Source organism: Onthophagus taurus, chromosome 7, assembly GCF_036711975.1.
Source record: "Onthophagus taurus isolate NC chromosome 7, IU_Otau_3.0, whole genome shotgun sequence".
NCBI lineage: Eukaryota > Metazoa > Arthropoda > Insecta > Coleoptera > Scarabaeidae > Onthophagus > Onthophagus taurus.
This window is the reverse complement of record NC_091972.1, coordinates 20,027,744-20,044,602: the sequence shown is the minus strand read 5'-3', so window position 1 is coordinate 20,044,602 and position 16,859 is coordinate 20,027,744. Positions and strand designations below refer to the sequence as shown.

General features: G+C 34.5%; 3 protein-coding genes across 3 annotated transcripts; all 3 read left to right on the top strand.

Moving 5' to 3' along the window:
* Positions 1-4,140: 4,140 nt before the first annotated feature.
* On the top strand, positions 4,141-4,934 carry LOC139430529 (peritrophin-1-like). The gene is made up of 2 exons (XM_071197635.1): positions 4,141-4,206; positions 4,268-4,934. Exons 1-2 carry the CDS (start codon positions 4,200-4,202, stop codon positions 4,870-4,872), a joined length of 612 nt encoding a protein of 203 aa, XP_071053736.1. The 5' UTR covers positions 4,141-4,199; the 3' UTR covers positions 4,873-4,934.
* A 1,600-nt stretch (positions 4,935-6,534) lies between these two features.
* Positions 6,535-7,332, top strand: LOC139430527 (peritrophin-1-like). Its single transcript, XM_071197632.1, has 2 exons — positions 6,535-6,571; positions 6,632-7,332. The coding sequence occupies exons 1-2, from the start codon at positions 6,565-6,567 to the stop codon at positions 7,258-7,260; spliced, it is 636 nt and encodes a 211-aa protein (XP_071053733.1). The 5' UTR covers positions 6,535-6,564; the 3' UTR covers positions 7,261-7,332.
* Positions 7,333-12,394: 5,062 nt separating this feature from the next.
* Positions 12,395-15,437, top strand: LOC111413990 (chondroitin proteoglycan 2-like). Its single transcript, XM_071197222.1, has 5 exons — positions 12,395-12,445; positions 12,507-13,142; positions 13,790-13,827; positions 13,884-13,902; positions 13,964-15,437. Exons 1-5 carry the CDS (start codon positions 12,439-12,441, stop codon positions 15,364-15,366), a joined length of 2,103 nt encoding a protein of 700 aa, XP_071053323.1. The 5' UTR covers positions 12,395-12,438; the 3' UTR covers positions 15,367-15,437.
* Positions 15,438-16,859: the final 1,422 nt, after the last annotated feature.

The following is a 16,859-nucleotide window of genomic DNA, read 5'->3' as shown; positions in this document are numbered from 1 at the left end:
AAGAAATGAAACTCGCGTATGAATTTGGTCATGAAAACCGTACTAAAATATCAAATAGTTGGACTGAAAACAAGTCCGCCGGAGAAATGTGATTGAAAGGTTTAAGAAAACGGCATACAAATTTGAGTTTACGAAAACCAGAGTCGACAAATCTTTCCCGTGCGGCCAGTTTTAATCGACAGACTGATACCAATTCCCTTCCAGTAAAATTTAAAATTTAGATGATACTGGCAATTCCATTGTTTACACACCACCTAAAAGTTTATCATCAAAAGGTGTTAAGCAAGTAGGAAGTGTTACATCTGGTGAAAGAGGAATTAACATTACTATGATTGTTGCGGTTAATGCCACTGGTAATCATGTGATACCTATATTGATTTTTCCTGAAGTACACTTCAAGTCCCACATGCTTATTGGTGATCCATTGGCGCACAAATCCATCTGGATGATCTAATGAAGGGCTTTGTGTAGATTATAGAAAACTTTAATGCCCACGAAAAACCTTCCAAAGATGATCCGATCCTATTAATCCTTGATAATTACGAATCACATATTTCGCTTCCAGCGATTAGCTTAGAAAAGTAAAATGGCGTTGTAATGTTAACTCCTTCGCATCACACTTCACACAAGCTTCAACCGTTGGACCACGAAGTGTTTGGCCCTTACAGATCCTATTACAATGCTGGAAAAGCTTAAATAGCTGGTTACTAGAATATTCTGGAAAACCAATTAGCATATATGATATTGCTGGATTAATAGGAAAAGCATTTAGTAAATTTACTATACTAATTTACTTTATAAAGGAGAATATTGAAAAAGGATATCAGGTGACGGACATTCATCCCTTCAATGACCAAGTTTTTCGAGACGATGAGTTTTTTACTGACCGAGAGATTAGACATGACACTTCAGGAGGTGATTTATCAGAGCGGAAAAAGACAAACCAAAAATTATCAAACAGCCAAAATGAAGAAGGCTTATGCTTAGAGTGTAACAGTAACTTTTTTGTAAAGTCGACGAATGAAGAAAGTATTTATGCTTTTACATGCACATCGAAGTCTCAATGCATTGCTGGATCGGCTGCTGCTACCTCGAACTGGAGTATTCCCTTAACATCTTCTTCGCCAGAAGGTATTCGACCATTTCCAAAGGGCGCGCCGAGAATAGTACAAAAAGAAAGAAAAAATGGTAAAACGCGCATATTGACTGTTTATTGCCTGAAAAGGAAATAAATGAATATGAAACAAAAGTGGAAGAAGAAAACCAACGGTTAATATATGTATGTAGTTTCACGTGGGGGTGAGTTACTTCACAGCACTTAGGCCCCAACGGACAATTTGTACGTCCCCACAATTTACTGTTCATTCAAGGGTCAGAAAACCAGCCCAATCTTTTCATGAACGTTAATATAGAACAGAAAGGTATGTTCCTTATATCCAAAATTTGGAGCCATGCTACTCTTATCACAGAAGTGTAGATCCACATTGTAACTTTCGGATTTAAGCCCTAAGTATTCCCAATAACTCTTCGGCACTGGATCAGTACAATCGTTGCTTTTCTGGTTTTGCAACTAATGTGTGATGTCCAAGTTAGTCCTTTGTCCAAGATAACACCCAGATATTTCACCTCTGGAGCAAAGGTTAATGGATTATTGCAGAAATTGGGTGGCGTCTCTCAAACTGTCTCTTAACTCTGTCTTTTTAGGATTGACAGAGAGGGTATGTTCATCACACTATCGTTCAACAAGTTTAAGCGCCTGCTGCATTCTGTAACAAAGAAAATTGTCAGGTTTACCTCTTAACAAGATAGCCACGTCGTCGGCGTAACCAACTGTGAAGAGATATTTATGATTTAACTCACGAAGGAGATCATCAACTGTTAAGAATTTCCAAAAAATTAACTGGAAGGTGTGTTAGGTTTTTCCATGTACGTCCTTTTTTGAGTATTTTGGCTCGCATCAAGTGATCATTCCTCCATATTTGGGAATATAAAGAATTGTTTGAGGACCTGCAGTGGATAGAGGGTAGTTTGGTTGTTTATGCTGATGCTTCCAAATCTACAAGTGGTGGTGTTGGTTGTGCTTTTTTGATACCTACTATTAATTACCATGTCAGTTTTAAACTTAATCCATCCACTAGTATTTTTGCGGCGGAAGCAACAACAATTTTGGAGGCCTTAAAGTATATGGATAGAAATATACGCCTAAATAGTAGCGTTAAAAAGCGTCCTACTATCTATAAAACACAGGAAACACTTCTCGAAATACTAGCCTGTTATAGTGGAAATTTTGAACAACGTCGCTAGGTTGAATGGTCAAGGCCATGTGGTAAAACTTTTATGGGTGAAGGCTCACGCTGGTTGAAAACGAACTTTGTTCTTCTGAGGTCTTATCTATCTGCAGGGAAAAACTTGTAAAGGAGGACTGGTGCAGACACTGGGATCAAACATATCAGCACAGGCGTATATCCTCGTATACTTTACCATCAATGGTATAGTGAGCGTGACGTTTCTAGAAATTTCTTTTCAACTATTGTCAGGGTGAAGTCCGGCCTTGGATGTTGCCGTGCCTATGTAAATAAAATTAATATTTTACAGTCCCCCAATTGTTTGAAAGTTTTGTCGCAGTACTAAATGTCATTTTAAATGTCTTCTGAAAGACAAAACTGTAAACGAAATCCCTACTATGTTGCCAAGTGTGTGTTTTCGTGAACGCATGTTAATTAAGAAATGTTAAAAGGAAATCTTTTATACTAAATATTCTACAGGTGGCCCATCGAAAACGAGCTGACGAACATAACTTCCAGGGAAAGATTTTTTCGAAATAAATCTGAAACACATAAGTTTGTTTTTCAGGGGAACAACTTTTGACGCAAAAATTATACCTCAAACTTTACCCTTCTAAGCCGGAATGTCATTCCCCAATATTTTTCAAATGGGATGGGTGGTTAAGATTTTCACTTCAGAATCAAGTTCAAAACTTGATGTTTGAACTTGAAGTTTCAAACTTCAATCATAAATTCCACCAATTTATACATATAAGTATCTTTTATAATGTGAAGGGGTTGTAGCTGGATTTCTTGTCAGGCTATTAGCAATTTACTCTAATAACGACACAAATATATGATCTCTATAAGAAAGTTTATTTTTAATTAAAATGTTAACATATAAATAATGTCAAATAGACGTTATTGTAGTTGGCTTGGTGTTGTACTTCTTCACAACCACCATTAGTTATTGAGCTCACCTTGCAGGAATCCCTTAGTGGACTATTCACCAACAAGTGTGCCCAAATTTGAAATAATGATAATGTTTATATTGCAAAATTATTATTTAGCTTCTACAAATGACCACACTACTACATAAATAAAAACCGTTTTTAATACAAATTAGGCGTAACGTCTAATTTTATCATAATGACATAACCATGTATGGATTTAATATTTTAGGTGGAATTGAAATTATTTATGGAATAAAATAATGGAATGAAGTGTAAAAACTGCAATCAAGAGTGAAAAACTGTGTAAAAACTACTAAACAAAACCTGGTGCTATCCGATCAACTACCTATCGAATGCAATACGCATAAATATGAAGTTTCTGTACTAAAATTTCAGTCGACGGCGCAGCCCAAATCAAAACTGGTACTTTATGCAATACTTCTTCACCCTGCTACTGTACGTCAGGTTTGGTTTGGTTTGGGATGGCCTGTTATATTTGAAACAAACCTGACCTATTCCAAGATTCCTTTCCGCAGGTGGATTGGAGTAGGTTAGTTTTGTTTATTATAGGTTGTCAAGAGCACTGTTAATGGTAGATTGGTGTCTATACTCAGTTTTTTCAACTACTTTTAAATCAACGGAAATTGAAATTAGAAACAAGGAAATTAGAGAGATCTTTAGGAAATTACTTTTGACAGTGAAATCTTATCCTAGTAATCATTGTTATTGAAATAATAAATTGATATTAGAAAATTTCATTGATACGATTATTTCTAACAATTCATAATTGTATTTTTGACACTCCATATATATTTAACTAGTAGATTGATAGTAAAGATTAATATCTATACCTATCAATACTAATTAATTGGCAGTTATCATCTAGAATTTTTTCGCGTTTAATATTGCTATAAAATCAGGTAGTACCTTCCTCAATTATTATTCGAATTGTTCTATTACAGCAATTTGGCTAAACATCAAAATGAAAGGTAAGTTTATAACGATTTTATTTTAATAGCCTTAGCTAAAACTGTATTTTTTATATTTTAGTTACATTCTTGTTATGTGTCACCTTTGTATTGGCTTTCCAATATGCCAAAGCCGACCCAGTTGGTGAATGCCCCGAGGACATGAACCCGGCAAAAGTTGATTTCTTGGTAGATGATGGAGATTGCACCGTCTTTTACAAATGCGACTGGGGAAAACCAGTCAAATTCGATTGCCCATCCGGTTTACATTTCAACAAAGAATTGGAAGTCTGTGATTGGCCAGATAAAGCTGGATGCAACGGTGATGGTGGAGATGATGGTGGAAGTAGCAGCAGCAGTAGCAGCAGTGAAAGCGATGAAGGGGACGATGAAGAAGTAGTTGAAGGAGGAGATGACAATGTTGAAGAAGATTCCGGTAGCTCCAGCTCTAGTTCTAGCTCCGAAAGTGACGAAAGTGGCGATGGAAACGGTGAAGGCAGATGCCCAAATGATCCATGCCCAAAAGAAAATGGTGATTTCCCTCATTACTTTGCCCACCCTGAAACCTGTGGTAGATTCTGCCAATGCGATTGGGGAGTTGCCTATGATATGCCATGCCCAGATGGACTTCATTTCAACACCAAACTCAATGTTTGTGATTGGCCAGCAGATGCAGGCTGTGAATAATTTATTTGATTTGTGAAAACGATTATGTTATTTAAATAAATGTAAATATTATGATGCAATAAGAACTTTCCTTTGAATTTTATTTTAGAAATATTTAAAAATATTAGTTAAAGTTAAAACGAGTACTTCACATGCAGTTATAAAAAATCAATTATCTGATAATTAAGTTCAATGTAAAACGTATATGACAACCATATCTTGCAAGAATAGAAATTATTTGTACGTTAATTTTGGAAGTTCCCATCTTTTGTTAATAAATCGGTTAAAAGAGTCGTTTCGATGTCAAAAATAGATCTATTCGATAAGTGCGTAACCGAGAATCTTATTTTCTTCTTTTCTCGTGTTTACTCATGCACATTAATTTATTTTTTTTAAATAAAAGTTTTATAATACGTGTCGCCTGTTCACGTCCAATTAGCGTTATATTTATAATATTACCTTTAATTATCAAAGAGCCGACGTTTTAAAAACCCCCTAGCAGTACTGTCATCACAGTAAAGGATTTCTTCACCATGGAGGTCCAATTGCGCTAGCAGTCGACTGCTACGTATAACACTGACTTTAACTCGTATTGTAAAATCGATGTTGGAACAATTTTCGATTTTCAATTTACATAACATTGTGTGCCGGAATGATTAACATTTCATAAGAAAACTAACTTTACCCAATATTATTTTCAGGAAATGATTAACAGTTCAAAACAAAATTAACCTTATTTAACATTTTCTGGAAAAACTAAAAATAGTTAAACAATTTTTTATGCCAAAATATTTGGTCCAATACAAAATATAAATCCAGGTGTTTTGAGAATGCGATTCGACATACGCAATGTGTATGAGGTATTTTGGCTAAAACTACTACACCAGTCTACAATTCGTTCAAAATTGAAATTTTTTCATCAGATAGTATTCGGGAAAAAAATCGCAAAGTGGTAAAAGATGCTAGGCACGATAAAAAAATCGGGTACTTTTTTCATTTAACGAGCTATATATGTTACGTAGAAATGTTCAGTAATCACAACAAATTACTGCTTTTGTGTTATTGAATGGTTGCGAAAATATCGATTTTGAAATTGAAAAGCCTAATATTGGACACGGATAGTAGAAACCCCACGAAAAGTCCACCTACACAGTCAAAACTCATCATTAAATATATTTTGCACCTGTAGATATCGTAGGGACTTATTTACAAAACTGATTTCTACAAGATGGGGTCTTTGCTCAAACGCTGCCTCGCCCTAGTTCAATCGTGTGAGTGATGAAATTCTTCTTGCGGGGTATTTTAACACAGAGATTTTTAAGTATCATCCTCGTTAAATTTTACATTGGTCAGTTGCGATTGGAAGTTTTTGTGAAAAGCTAAAAATATGTAATCAGAGCGAACAATTTTTTCAAAACAACCTAACAAAATCATATTACATCCGGTTTCATTGATTGATAACCATTCATATTTTTTCTTTAAAGTTTTATTATTCTATAAGTATTAAACTATTGTGTCGATAGCAGATTAATATCTAGTGTCTCTTATTAGTTACCCTACTTTTATCAAAACTAATTAATTAACAATTATAGTTATTTGTTATTTATAATTAAATTAACGGCATTTTTTTCGATTTATACTATAAAACAGGGTTTTCGCACGCTAAATTATTATTCGAATTGTTCGATAACAGCAATTTGACTACATATCAAAATGAAAGGTAAGTTTATAACGATTTTAATTTAATAGCCTTAGCTAAAACTTTACTTTTATATTGTAGTTACATTCTTGTTATGTGTCACCTTTGTATTGGCTTTCCAATATGCCAAAGCCGACCCAGTTGGTGAATGCCCCGAGGACATGAACCCGGCAAAAGTTGATTTCTTGGTAGATGATGAAGATTGCACCGTATTCTACAAATGCGATTGGGGAAAACCCGTCAAATTCGATTGCCCATCTGATTTACATTTCAACAAAGAATTGGAAGTCTGTGATTGGCCCGATAAAGCTGGATGCAACGGTGATGGTGGAGATGACGGTGGAAGTAGCAGCAGCAGTAGCAGCAGTGAAAGCGATGAAGGGGACGATGAAGAAGTAGTTGAAGGAGGTGATGATGAAGAAGTTGAGGGAGGAGATGACAATGTTGAAGAAGATTCCTCTAGCTCCAGCTCTAGTTCTAGCTCCGAAAGTAACGAAAGTAGCGATGGAAACGGTCAAGGCAAATGCCCAAATGATCCATGCCCAAAAGAAAATGGTGATTTCCCTCATTACTTTGCCCACCCAGAAACCTGTGGTAGATTCTGCCAATGCGACTGGGGAGTAGCCTATGATATGCCATGCCCAGATGGTCTTCATTTCAACACCGACCTTAATGTTTGCGATTGGCCAGCTGATGCAGGATGTGAATAATATACTTATTATCATAAAAATGTTACTTAACTGAACACAAATAAAATTTAATTATGCATTAATAATTAGTTTTTGTTTATAATTATTCACTTAAAGCATTTGATCTATTCATTATTAGCGGAGAGTTCTACAATGGGACATTTTTGAAATATAATTTTTTTTTCTAAAAACACAATTTTTTAAAATTTTCAAATATACAGTGTGTCCCCGGATTGTGTCCCCGTAAGGTATAATTGACGATAAATTTTGGAATTCAAATTCCATCTTTTGCAATTAAAGTCTGGATGACATAAAACGAAATGTAACCAAGTGTTATGTCAAATGTCCTCAAAGTACCAAAGTTAACGCAAGAAGTTTGTTAACTGTTGCAGGTAAAGTGGCCTTTCTGAGCAATGTACAACAAAAGTTGATTAAGATAAAATGTTTATTATGTTAAATTATAGCGATATGCCGAATTTTATTAATGTAGGATATAAAATCAAAATGCAAATTTTTAAATCATAAGATTAACAAAACATTTTCGATCTAAACTAAATTAACATAAAAGCTTATTCAATCATACCACCAACACTAACACATAATTCAGCCCTTTTCCGACATTGTTTATAACTTTTTCTAATATGGTCCAACGGAATTTCTCTAATAGCAGTTTCATTTTTTTTGTTTTCAATGGTCTAAATTGTTATTCAAATTTTCAGTGTACACTTTTTGTTTTACATAACCTCAAAAATAAAAATCCGTAATAAATAAATCCGGACTTCTTGGCAACTATGGTTGCGGATCATATCTACCAATCCATTTTTTTCGAAATAACGTATTTAAATAATTTCTAATTAAAATGGTCGAATGTGGGCCGCAATGTTTTTATGTTTTTTAAAAAAGTTCTGTCTTTCAAAATGTTGTACCCAAGCCACATAGAATAATCTAAACGTTTTGCTTCATCACCTAATTCGATAGTGTGGTTAAATTTTGGTTTATAATACGACACCTTACCATAATCCATTGCGTTCGTTACTGCAACAATCGACCCCGCATCATGTTCATCTAAAAGCTTTTTTCCTTCCTTTTATTTTCCACATTGCTCGTTTCCGAAAATATTTTAACAACTCTCTTCCAGATTTTCCATTTCAATCCAAATTTTTCCTCAAATTGCCTTAAAACTGCATTGTAACTGATGTTCCCCAATCCATAGCACTGCACTATAAATATTTTACGTTGTAATGTAAACATGATCAATTAATATTTGACAATAGGCTAAAGCTAAGCTATCAAATGATAATTGTTAGTTCACTCAGGTCATTTGTTTTTATTGTAAAACGGAATATTAGAAAAAATTTTCAAGAAAAAACTCATTTTTTCTTTTATATGCTAAATTAATAAAATTCGGCATATCGCTATAATTTAACATAACAAACATTTTATTTTAATCAATTTTTGTTGTACATTGCTCAGAAAGACCACTTTACCTACAGCGGTTAACAAACTTCTTGCGTTAACTTTGGTACTTTGAGGATATTTGACGTAAAACTTGGTTATATTTCGTTTTATGACATCCAGACGTTAATTGCAAAAGATGGAATTTGAATTCAAAAATTTATCGTCAATTATACCTTACGGGGACACAATCCGGGGACACACTGTATGTACTAACAAATTCTTTAGACCTTTGTACACAATGTTGACGTTTTACAAAAACGATATAGAAATGGAAATAAATTATTAAACAAAATAAAATGGAATGGGGTAGGCTTCAGGTATTAATACGACAAAAGCAATAGCTAGGTATTTATACGAAGGAATAAGCTAGAATATAATCTTTAATAGCTTTTAGATACAACATGACATTAACATTAAGAATTATTTAACATTGTATTATGAAAATATACTTCAAATATAATTGCTTGTCTTGTCAATGAACCTTGAATAACCGGATGTGGAAGTTTTCCAATAATGTCTTTTATGAGGACATTATACTCGTCATTTCGATCCGGCATAAATCTTCTGGTATTACCAATCCTTTTATAATATTTTGCTTGAAACTTGGAAATAGACAAGACGTTAGTAATTTCACCAACATAAAAATAAACACGTTTTTTCTAAGAAATTTTATCAAAGCAAAATCGCATTTATTTAAATTACCTTGGACAAAATACTCTTTAATCTTCTCTTCCACATTCCTATTTTATATTTTCTAATAGGGTTCCTTGTTCACTGCTGGAACTGTTTTGGACTTTTTTATTATCTTCATCTGAGGAACTGTCGTGGGGACACTCCTTTCATTTAATTTTTTGGAAATTGCTTGTATGTATGTATGTAGGAAAGGGGAGGGTATGCTTCACCTTAAGGAATTTCCGAAGGCTAGGATACAGCTCAGAGGTGTGTTCCTGATCCCATCTGTGCTCGGCCATTACTCTCCGAAGTCTCTCATTCTGAGGTCTTCACAGAGGCGATAGAGAGGACTAACAGCAAGCTTAAGGTTATAAAGATGCTTGTTTACCTTACAGTGACCTGTGACGAGTCCCGTTACAGTTCGTAGAGCGTTTCTACCAAGCCTTACAAAAGACAAGGCTCCCTCTGCTGAGGGATAATGGAATACTTCCTTAGACAGATGGCAGCCCTCAACCCTATCCCACCAGTTCATAAATTTTTTGTGGGTAAAATCTTTTATTATCTAAATCTGAATTGATAAGGACGCAGCATTATCGGTTCAAGCGAACATGGCGCTCGCTTGGCAGCCCTTTTGGTAAACCTATCAGCGTGCTTGTTACCTGAACAGGTCGACTGTTCTTTTATCCATTGAAGTTTAACACAGTTATGCACTGCGGCATTCTCCAATGTCAGACAACAACCCATAACAAGTCCTGAGCTAATTGTTATTCTACTCAGGGCTAAAATAGTTTGTCTACTGTCAGTGTATATTGTGAAAGTCTTACCTACCAAGTTGGATCTGACAATAACGTCAGCGACAATTTGTATGGCGATTAACTCCGCCTGTATGACGGTGGTACTTTTACCTAGAGGTTCATATACGTGGAGTCGGAGATCGTACGAGAAGAGTCCGGCTCCAGCTCCTTCCCGTCTACTTCAACCATCAGTGTAGATTTTAAGGCTGTTTTTTACCTCTATTTCAGTGGAACTTGGATGGGTGAGATATTTCTTCGTAAAAATGTGTTGTAGGGATGTGAAGTCCGTTTTACATTCTACAATTGGTGAGTAGTCCACCATTTCATTCCAGAGAATGGCATTTTTACTATCACTCTCACCCATTAGAATTCATGCTGCCCGCAGTCGAATCATAGTCACCAGTGCCATCTCTTGAATGAACAAATGAAGTGGCGTTAGGTTCAACATTTTTCCATGGTTGCAGTGGGGGTAGTCCGCAGCGCACCTGTAACATAGAAACACGCAAGTCTCTGTACTTTATTAAGTACATCAGTGGATGTAGACTATAAGGTCTTTGACCACCATACTACTGCACCATATGTAAGCATAGGTCGGATTACAGCCGTATAATCCAGAGGGCATTTTTGGGTGACAAACACCATGCCTTACCTATAGCCCTTCCGCATTGACCGAATAGAACGTACGCCTTTTTTACTCTATTATCTAGGTGTGCTCTCCATGTTATTTTATTGTCAAGTATGATGCCCAGATATTTAACGTCTTTTGACAACGCCAATGGAATATTAGCAAGGGATGGCATTCTGGGCTTGCCAAACTTCCTAATCCGTGTGAAAAGAGTCAACTCTGTCTTCTTAGGATTCACAGAAAGTCTTTGTTCGTCACGCCAAGTAAGTCTCTATCAATTTGAGAGCTACTTGCATCCTATCAAAAAGCATTCAGTGGTTACTGAGTGACCAGCTTTGTGGAAATTGCTTTTCTTTTGCCACTTTTTTTTCATATCCAATTATGTCCTTTTCAGGAAATAATCAGTAAATATGTGTTTTACCTTTCTTTCTTCCTTTTTGTAGCATTCTCGGCATGGCCTTTGGAATAGCTTCTAGTGAAGAAGATGTTGAGGGAATACTCAAGGTCGAGCACGCAACAGCCGATCTAGCAATGTATTGTGACTTATATCTTGGATGTGCATGAACTACTTTCGTCATTCGTCGACTTTGCAAAAGAGTTATTATTAGCTACGCTTAAGTCTTTCATCATGACTGTTTGATAGTTTTTGATTTGTCTCTGCCTTCTCTGATAAATCATCTCTTTAAAGTGTCATGTCTAATCTTGCGGTTAGTGACAAATGAGGATGGAAATTCATCGTCTTGAAAAACTTGGTATTTGACTTAAAAAAACGGTATTTGAAGCAAAGAATATGGATAAGAAAAAGAGGTGAAGACCTAGGAAGAAGTGGAAGGAAAGAATAGCAGAAGTTTATAATTTTGTATCCTCAAAATATTTCATTTCTTAATTCCTAACTGTTTAGGAGAGAATAATTTTTGAAGTATCTCGAGAATACATTCTCGAGATGCGTCAAACAATTTATATAAAATAAATTAAAAGCCCTGGAAACTTATAATTTGGCTAAACTTAACCTCAAGCATTTCTTTATAACCTAAAAATATTTCGTTTCTTAGTCCCTAACCATTTTGAAGGAAGCAATTTTTCTGCATAACCATATTGAAACACTAAATAGGGCCGTTCAGTATTTTTTTTTATTGAAAACGTTACTAATCCGTCTAATTTAATATAGATTATCGATTTTTTGAAAGACGGTCTTTCTAATCGATTGACCTTAACGGCCCTATTATACTGGCTATTTTTAAAATTTTATGTAAAATAATATAGGTAACTTAGAAGTTACTTTGATTATAAGACGGCCTAACCTAACCCCCCAAAATGTATTTTCATATAATGCACGTATGCCTTGCATCAAAGCGAAAAGAAATCATATTATATCCGGTTTCATTGATCGATAACCATTAATATTTTTTGTATGAACTTTTAATACACTATATGTATTGAACTATTGTGTTGGTAGCAATAGATAAATATCTATTGGCTATTATTAATTATCTCGCTTTTATCAACACTAATTAATTACCAATTATAGTAATTTGTTCTTTATAATTAAATTATCGGCATTTTTTTTTATTTATGCTATAAAATAGGGCCGCCGCATACTTAAATTATTATTCGAATTGGTTCATCACAGCAATTTGACTAAATATCAAAATGAAAGGTGAGTCCATAACAATTTCAATATAATAAGCTTAGTTATAACTTTATATCTTATATTTTAGCTACATTCTTGTTATGTGCCACCTTTGTATTGGCTTTCCAATATGCCAAAGCCGACCCAGTTGGTGAATGCCCCGACGACATGAATCCGGATAAAGTTGATTTCTTGGTAGATGATAAAGATTGCACCGTCTTTTACAAATGCGATTGGGGAAAACCCGTCAAATTCGATTGCCCATCTGATTTACATTTCAACAAAGAATTGGAAGTCTGTGATTGGCCAGATAAAGCTGGATGCAACGGTGATGGTGGAGATGACAGTGGAAATGACAGTGGAAGCAGCAACAGTAGCAGCAGCGAAAGCAATGAAGGGGATGATGATGAAGAAGTAGTTGATGGAGGTGATGAAGAAGAAGAAGTTGAGGGAGGAGATGGCAATGTTGAAGAAGATTCCGGTAGCTCCAGCTCTAGTTCTAGCTCTGAAAGTGACGAAAGTGGCGATGGAAACGGTCAAGGCAGATGCCCAAATGATCCATGCCCAAAAGAAAATGGTGATTTCCCTCATTACTTTGCCCACCCTGAAACTTGTGGGAGATTCTGCCAATGCGATTGGGGAGTTGCCTATGATATGCCATGCCCAGATGGACTTCATTTCAACACCGAACTCAATGTTTGTGATTGGCCAGCTGATGCAGGATGTGAATAAATTAATTTTTTCTCAATTAAATGATTGTGTTATATAAATAAAATTTGAACTTGTATTAATATTATGTTTTTATAAAACGTTCATTTTAAAATTATCCTTATTTATCGATATTTTTCTTCTTATTTTTACTTATGTTTGGTACTGACGTTTTGCAATATTCTTCTTTTGTAATTTTCTGAAAGTACAAATCTTTATTATTACTCTCTCAGTTAGTGACAGCTATTTCATGACGATTTAAATTAATAAAATTAATCGATAGGTAAATATTTTTCTAATTGGTCCCCAAGGTTAATTATTACAGGTAATTGATTGATATTGTCTGATTACACTTGATATAGTGCAGTTCTGTGTAGACTGAATTGTATTGAGATTTAAATTTTATTTTCTATAAAGGGTGCATAATTGAACAATAAATATTTGTTGTTTACTTCAACATATGCTAGCACAATACTGTTTGTATCAAAACATAAAACAAATTGAATTATGAATTGTTTGTACGTCTGTTGCCGCTTCTTCAATCAAATAAAAATACTTTTTAAACGATTTTTAATCCGTTTTTTGTGTGTACACAATTGTTTTAACAAATAATGCATCAATCATGAAAACCGGATGAATATTACAAAATAAATCCTTGATTAGATTTCTCAATAATTGCAATCAGAAAAAATATTTTGTGTGTATATAAATCGTTTCAAATTCGTTGTCTACTCAGAGTTTAGCTCCTTCTTAGCAGTTCAATACAATGATGAGAGGTAAGACACAATTTGATAAAAAATATTTGTTGCTAATATAATTTTTATCATTTATATGTAGCTATAGCTGCTTTAAGTCTTTTGAGTATCGCTGGAATTGGTGCGGATCCTGTTGGAGTATGCCCAAGTACTAATGGTGCTTACGTAGACTTCCTTGTCGATGATAAAGACTGCAATAAATTCTATAAATGTGACTGGGGGAAACCTGTACTATACACCTGCCCCTCTGATTTACATTTTAACTCTAAATTAAACGTCTGTGATTGGCCAGAAAACGCGGAATGTAGTGGATCAGCTGGACCTACTACTGGGACGTCAATTCCAACTACACAACCTGATTCAACCCCTAATTCTGGAAGCTGCGAATCCGTAACGTGTCCGTATACACCTGGAAAATACCCAGTTTTCCACGCTCACCCTGAAGATTGTGGAAGATATTGTAAATGCGATAACTACGGTACTGTTCATGATATGCCATGCCCAGCTGGATTACATTTTAATACTGAATTAAATGTCTGCGATTGGCCAGAAAATGTTGGATGCAATGGAGGCTCGACTACCACTCCAAAAACAACTATAACTGATGAAACAACTACCACTGAAAAAACAACTCCAGCTCCACCAACGCCTACAACCCAAACAACCACTATAACCACTCCTAAACCTGGAGATTGTGCATCAGTGACTTGTCCTTACACTCCTGGACAATATCCAGTTTTCCACGCACATCCTAAAGATTGTGGAAGATATTGTAAATGCGATAACTACGGTACTGTCCATGACATGCCATGCCCAGCTGGATTACATTTCAATACCGACTTAAATGTTTGCGATTGGCCAGAAAATGCTGGATGTAATGGAGGTTCGACTACCACTCCAAAAACAACTACCACTGAAAAAACAACTCCAGCTCCACCAACGCCTACAACCCAAACACCCACTATAACCACTCCTAAACCTGGAGATTGTGCATCAGTGAGTTGTCCTTACACTCCTGGTCCATACCCAGTATTCCACGCACATCCTAAAGATTGTGGAAGATATTGTAAATGCGATAACTACGGTACTGTTCATGACATGCCATGCCCAACTGGATTACATTTTAACACCGAATTAAACGTCTGTGATTGGCCTGAAAATGCTGGTTGCAATGGAGCCCCACTTCCAACAACCACGCAAAAACCGGATCCAACTACCGATGACGTATTACCCGATGATACCACTACAACTTCCACTCAAACACCAGTAACATCTCCAGTTCCTGGTGATGATTGCTCTAGCGTCGTATGCCCATCTCAAAATGGTGATTTCCCCGTCTTCCATTCCCATCCTAAGGTTTGTGATAGATATTGTAAATGTGATTGGGGAGTAGCGTATGATATGCCATGTCCTGATGGTTTACATTTCAACCCCGTTTTGAATGTTTGTGATTATCCTGTTGATGCCAAATGTCCACATGCATAATTTCCTAGTAACGACCTAAATAATTTATATATTTAGTAATAATCAAATAAAATAAAGATGATACAACATAATTATACTTTTTATTTTGAATCTATTTTGTAATAATATCTTTAATTAGATATCCGGTAATATTGCGACCATACTACTTAAGATATTACCGATAATAATTGATACTACCACATGTTTTACAGTTTGAGATTACTCATTGTTTAACACGAAAGATGTTTCTGTAAATGTTAGATTTTTTATTAGTATTAATAAATATTTAATTTAGTGGTTTTCAAAGAATATAATTAATATCCAAAGATTAAAAAAAATAATACCTGTATAATATTAAATAAAAGCCATATAAAAACTTCTAACTTGCGTTTATTTATATAAAGTCGTACTAGTTTCGGGTTACCCCATCATCAGCGACAACTATAAAGAGTACGAAAAATAAGATAACAATCGAAAAGTGATAAATATAATAGAGTGATGTTAACTCGATAAAAAATATATTTTTTTATAAATAATAAATTTTGTTGAAATAAAAGTTAGAAGTTAAGTTAAAATATAAGACGTTCAAAGAATTTATTTAAAAATACGCGAAAAACCTTAAACTAATCTTAAATCAAACAAAAATAATCTAAACTTAGAGGCAAAAACAATCAAAATGGAAAACTTTTTATGGAGAAATTAACAACTACTACAAATAATTTCTATATATTCTATATATTTTTTATCGAGTTAACATCACTCTATTATATTTATCACTTTTTGATTGTTATCTTATTTTTCGTACTCTTTATAGTTGTCGCTGATGATGGGGTAACCCGAAACTAGTACGACTTTATATAAATAAACGCAAGTTAGAAGTTTTTATATGGTTTTTATTTGATCATTATTCTTGCAACATGGATAACTCTTTCAATGTATAATATTAGTTCCTACATCCCATTTTAATTAAAAAACACTTCAAGTGATTTCCTCTGATAATATTACCATAAAAACTTTTACTCTTAAAAATGTGGAGTTCACGGTGCTGATAAAAACAAGATAATTTGATAAAGCTTTAAATTAAAAAAAAATTAGAAAAATTTTATATCTAAGAACAAAGTAATTTAATTACATAATTTATTTTAATCTCCAATAATTCTTCTCCAAAAACTAAGTAATCTGGCATTAAAAAAATAGACTTTTACACGAATATCTTCTTTTGAAATCTTCTCTTTGTAGTAAAAGGTAATGATCAAGACGACGTCTCATCGAAGAATAAATCATCTTATCAATGGTAACAGTAATAACAAAGCGAAGTTTACAAGATGGTCGAGTACCTAATTAACGAAAGATTGCTTTGATTACAAGATTATTGATTATTTTGGGGCGCATTAATGCTTTAGGTGTTAACACAATATGTGTTTTGAAGAATTTAAGTCACTGAGAATGGACAATTTAGAAGTTATGGTGCAAATTTTTTCAAAAAAAATTTTTCATCGTTCCTTATTGGTTTT

What these genes read in the sequence shown, in the direction of transcription:
- LOC111413990 (XM_071197222.1), top strand. An exon ending in TTGGCCAGCTGATGCAGGAT is followed by an intron (nt 13,143 to 13,789) that starts GTGAATAAATTA and finishes ATCCTTGATTAG; the next exon opens with ATTTCTCAATAATTGCAATC.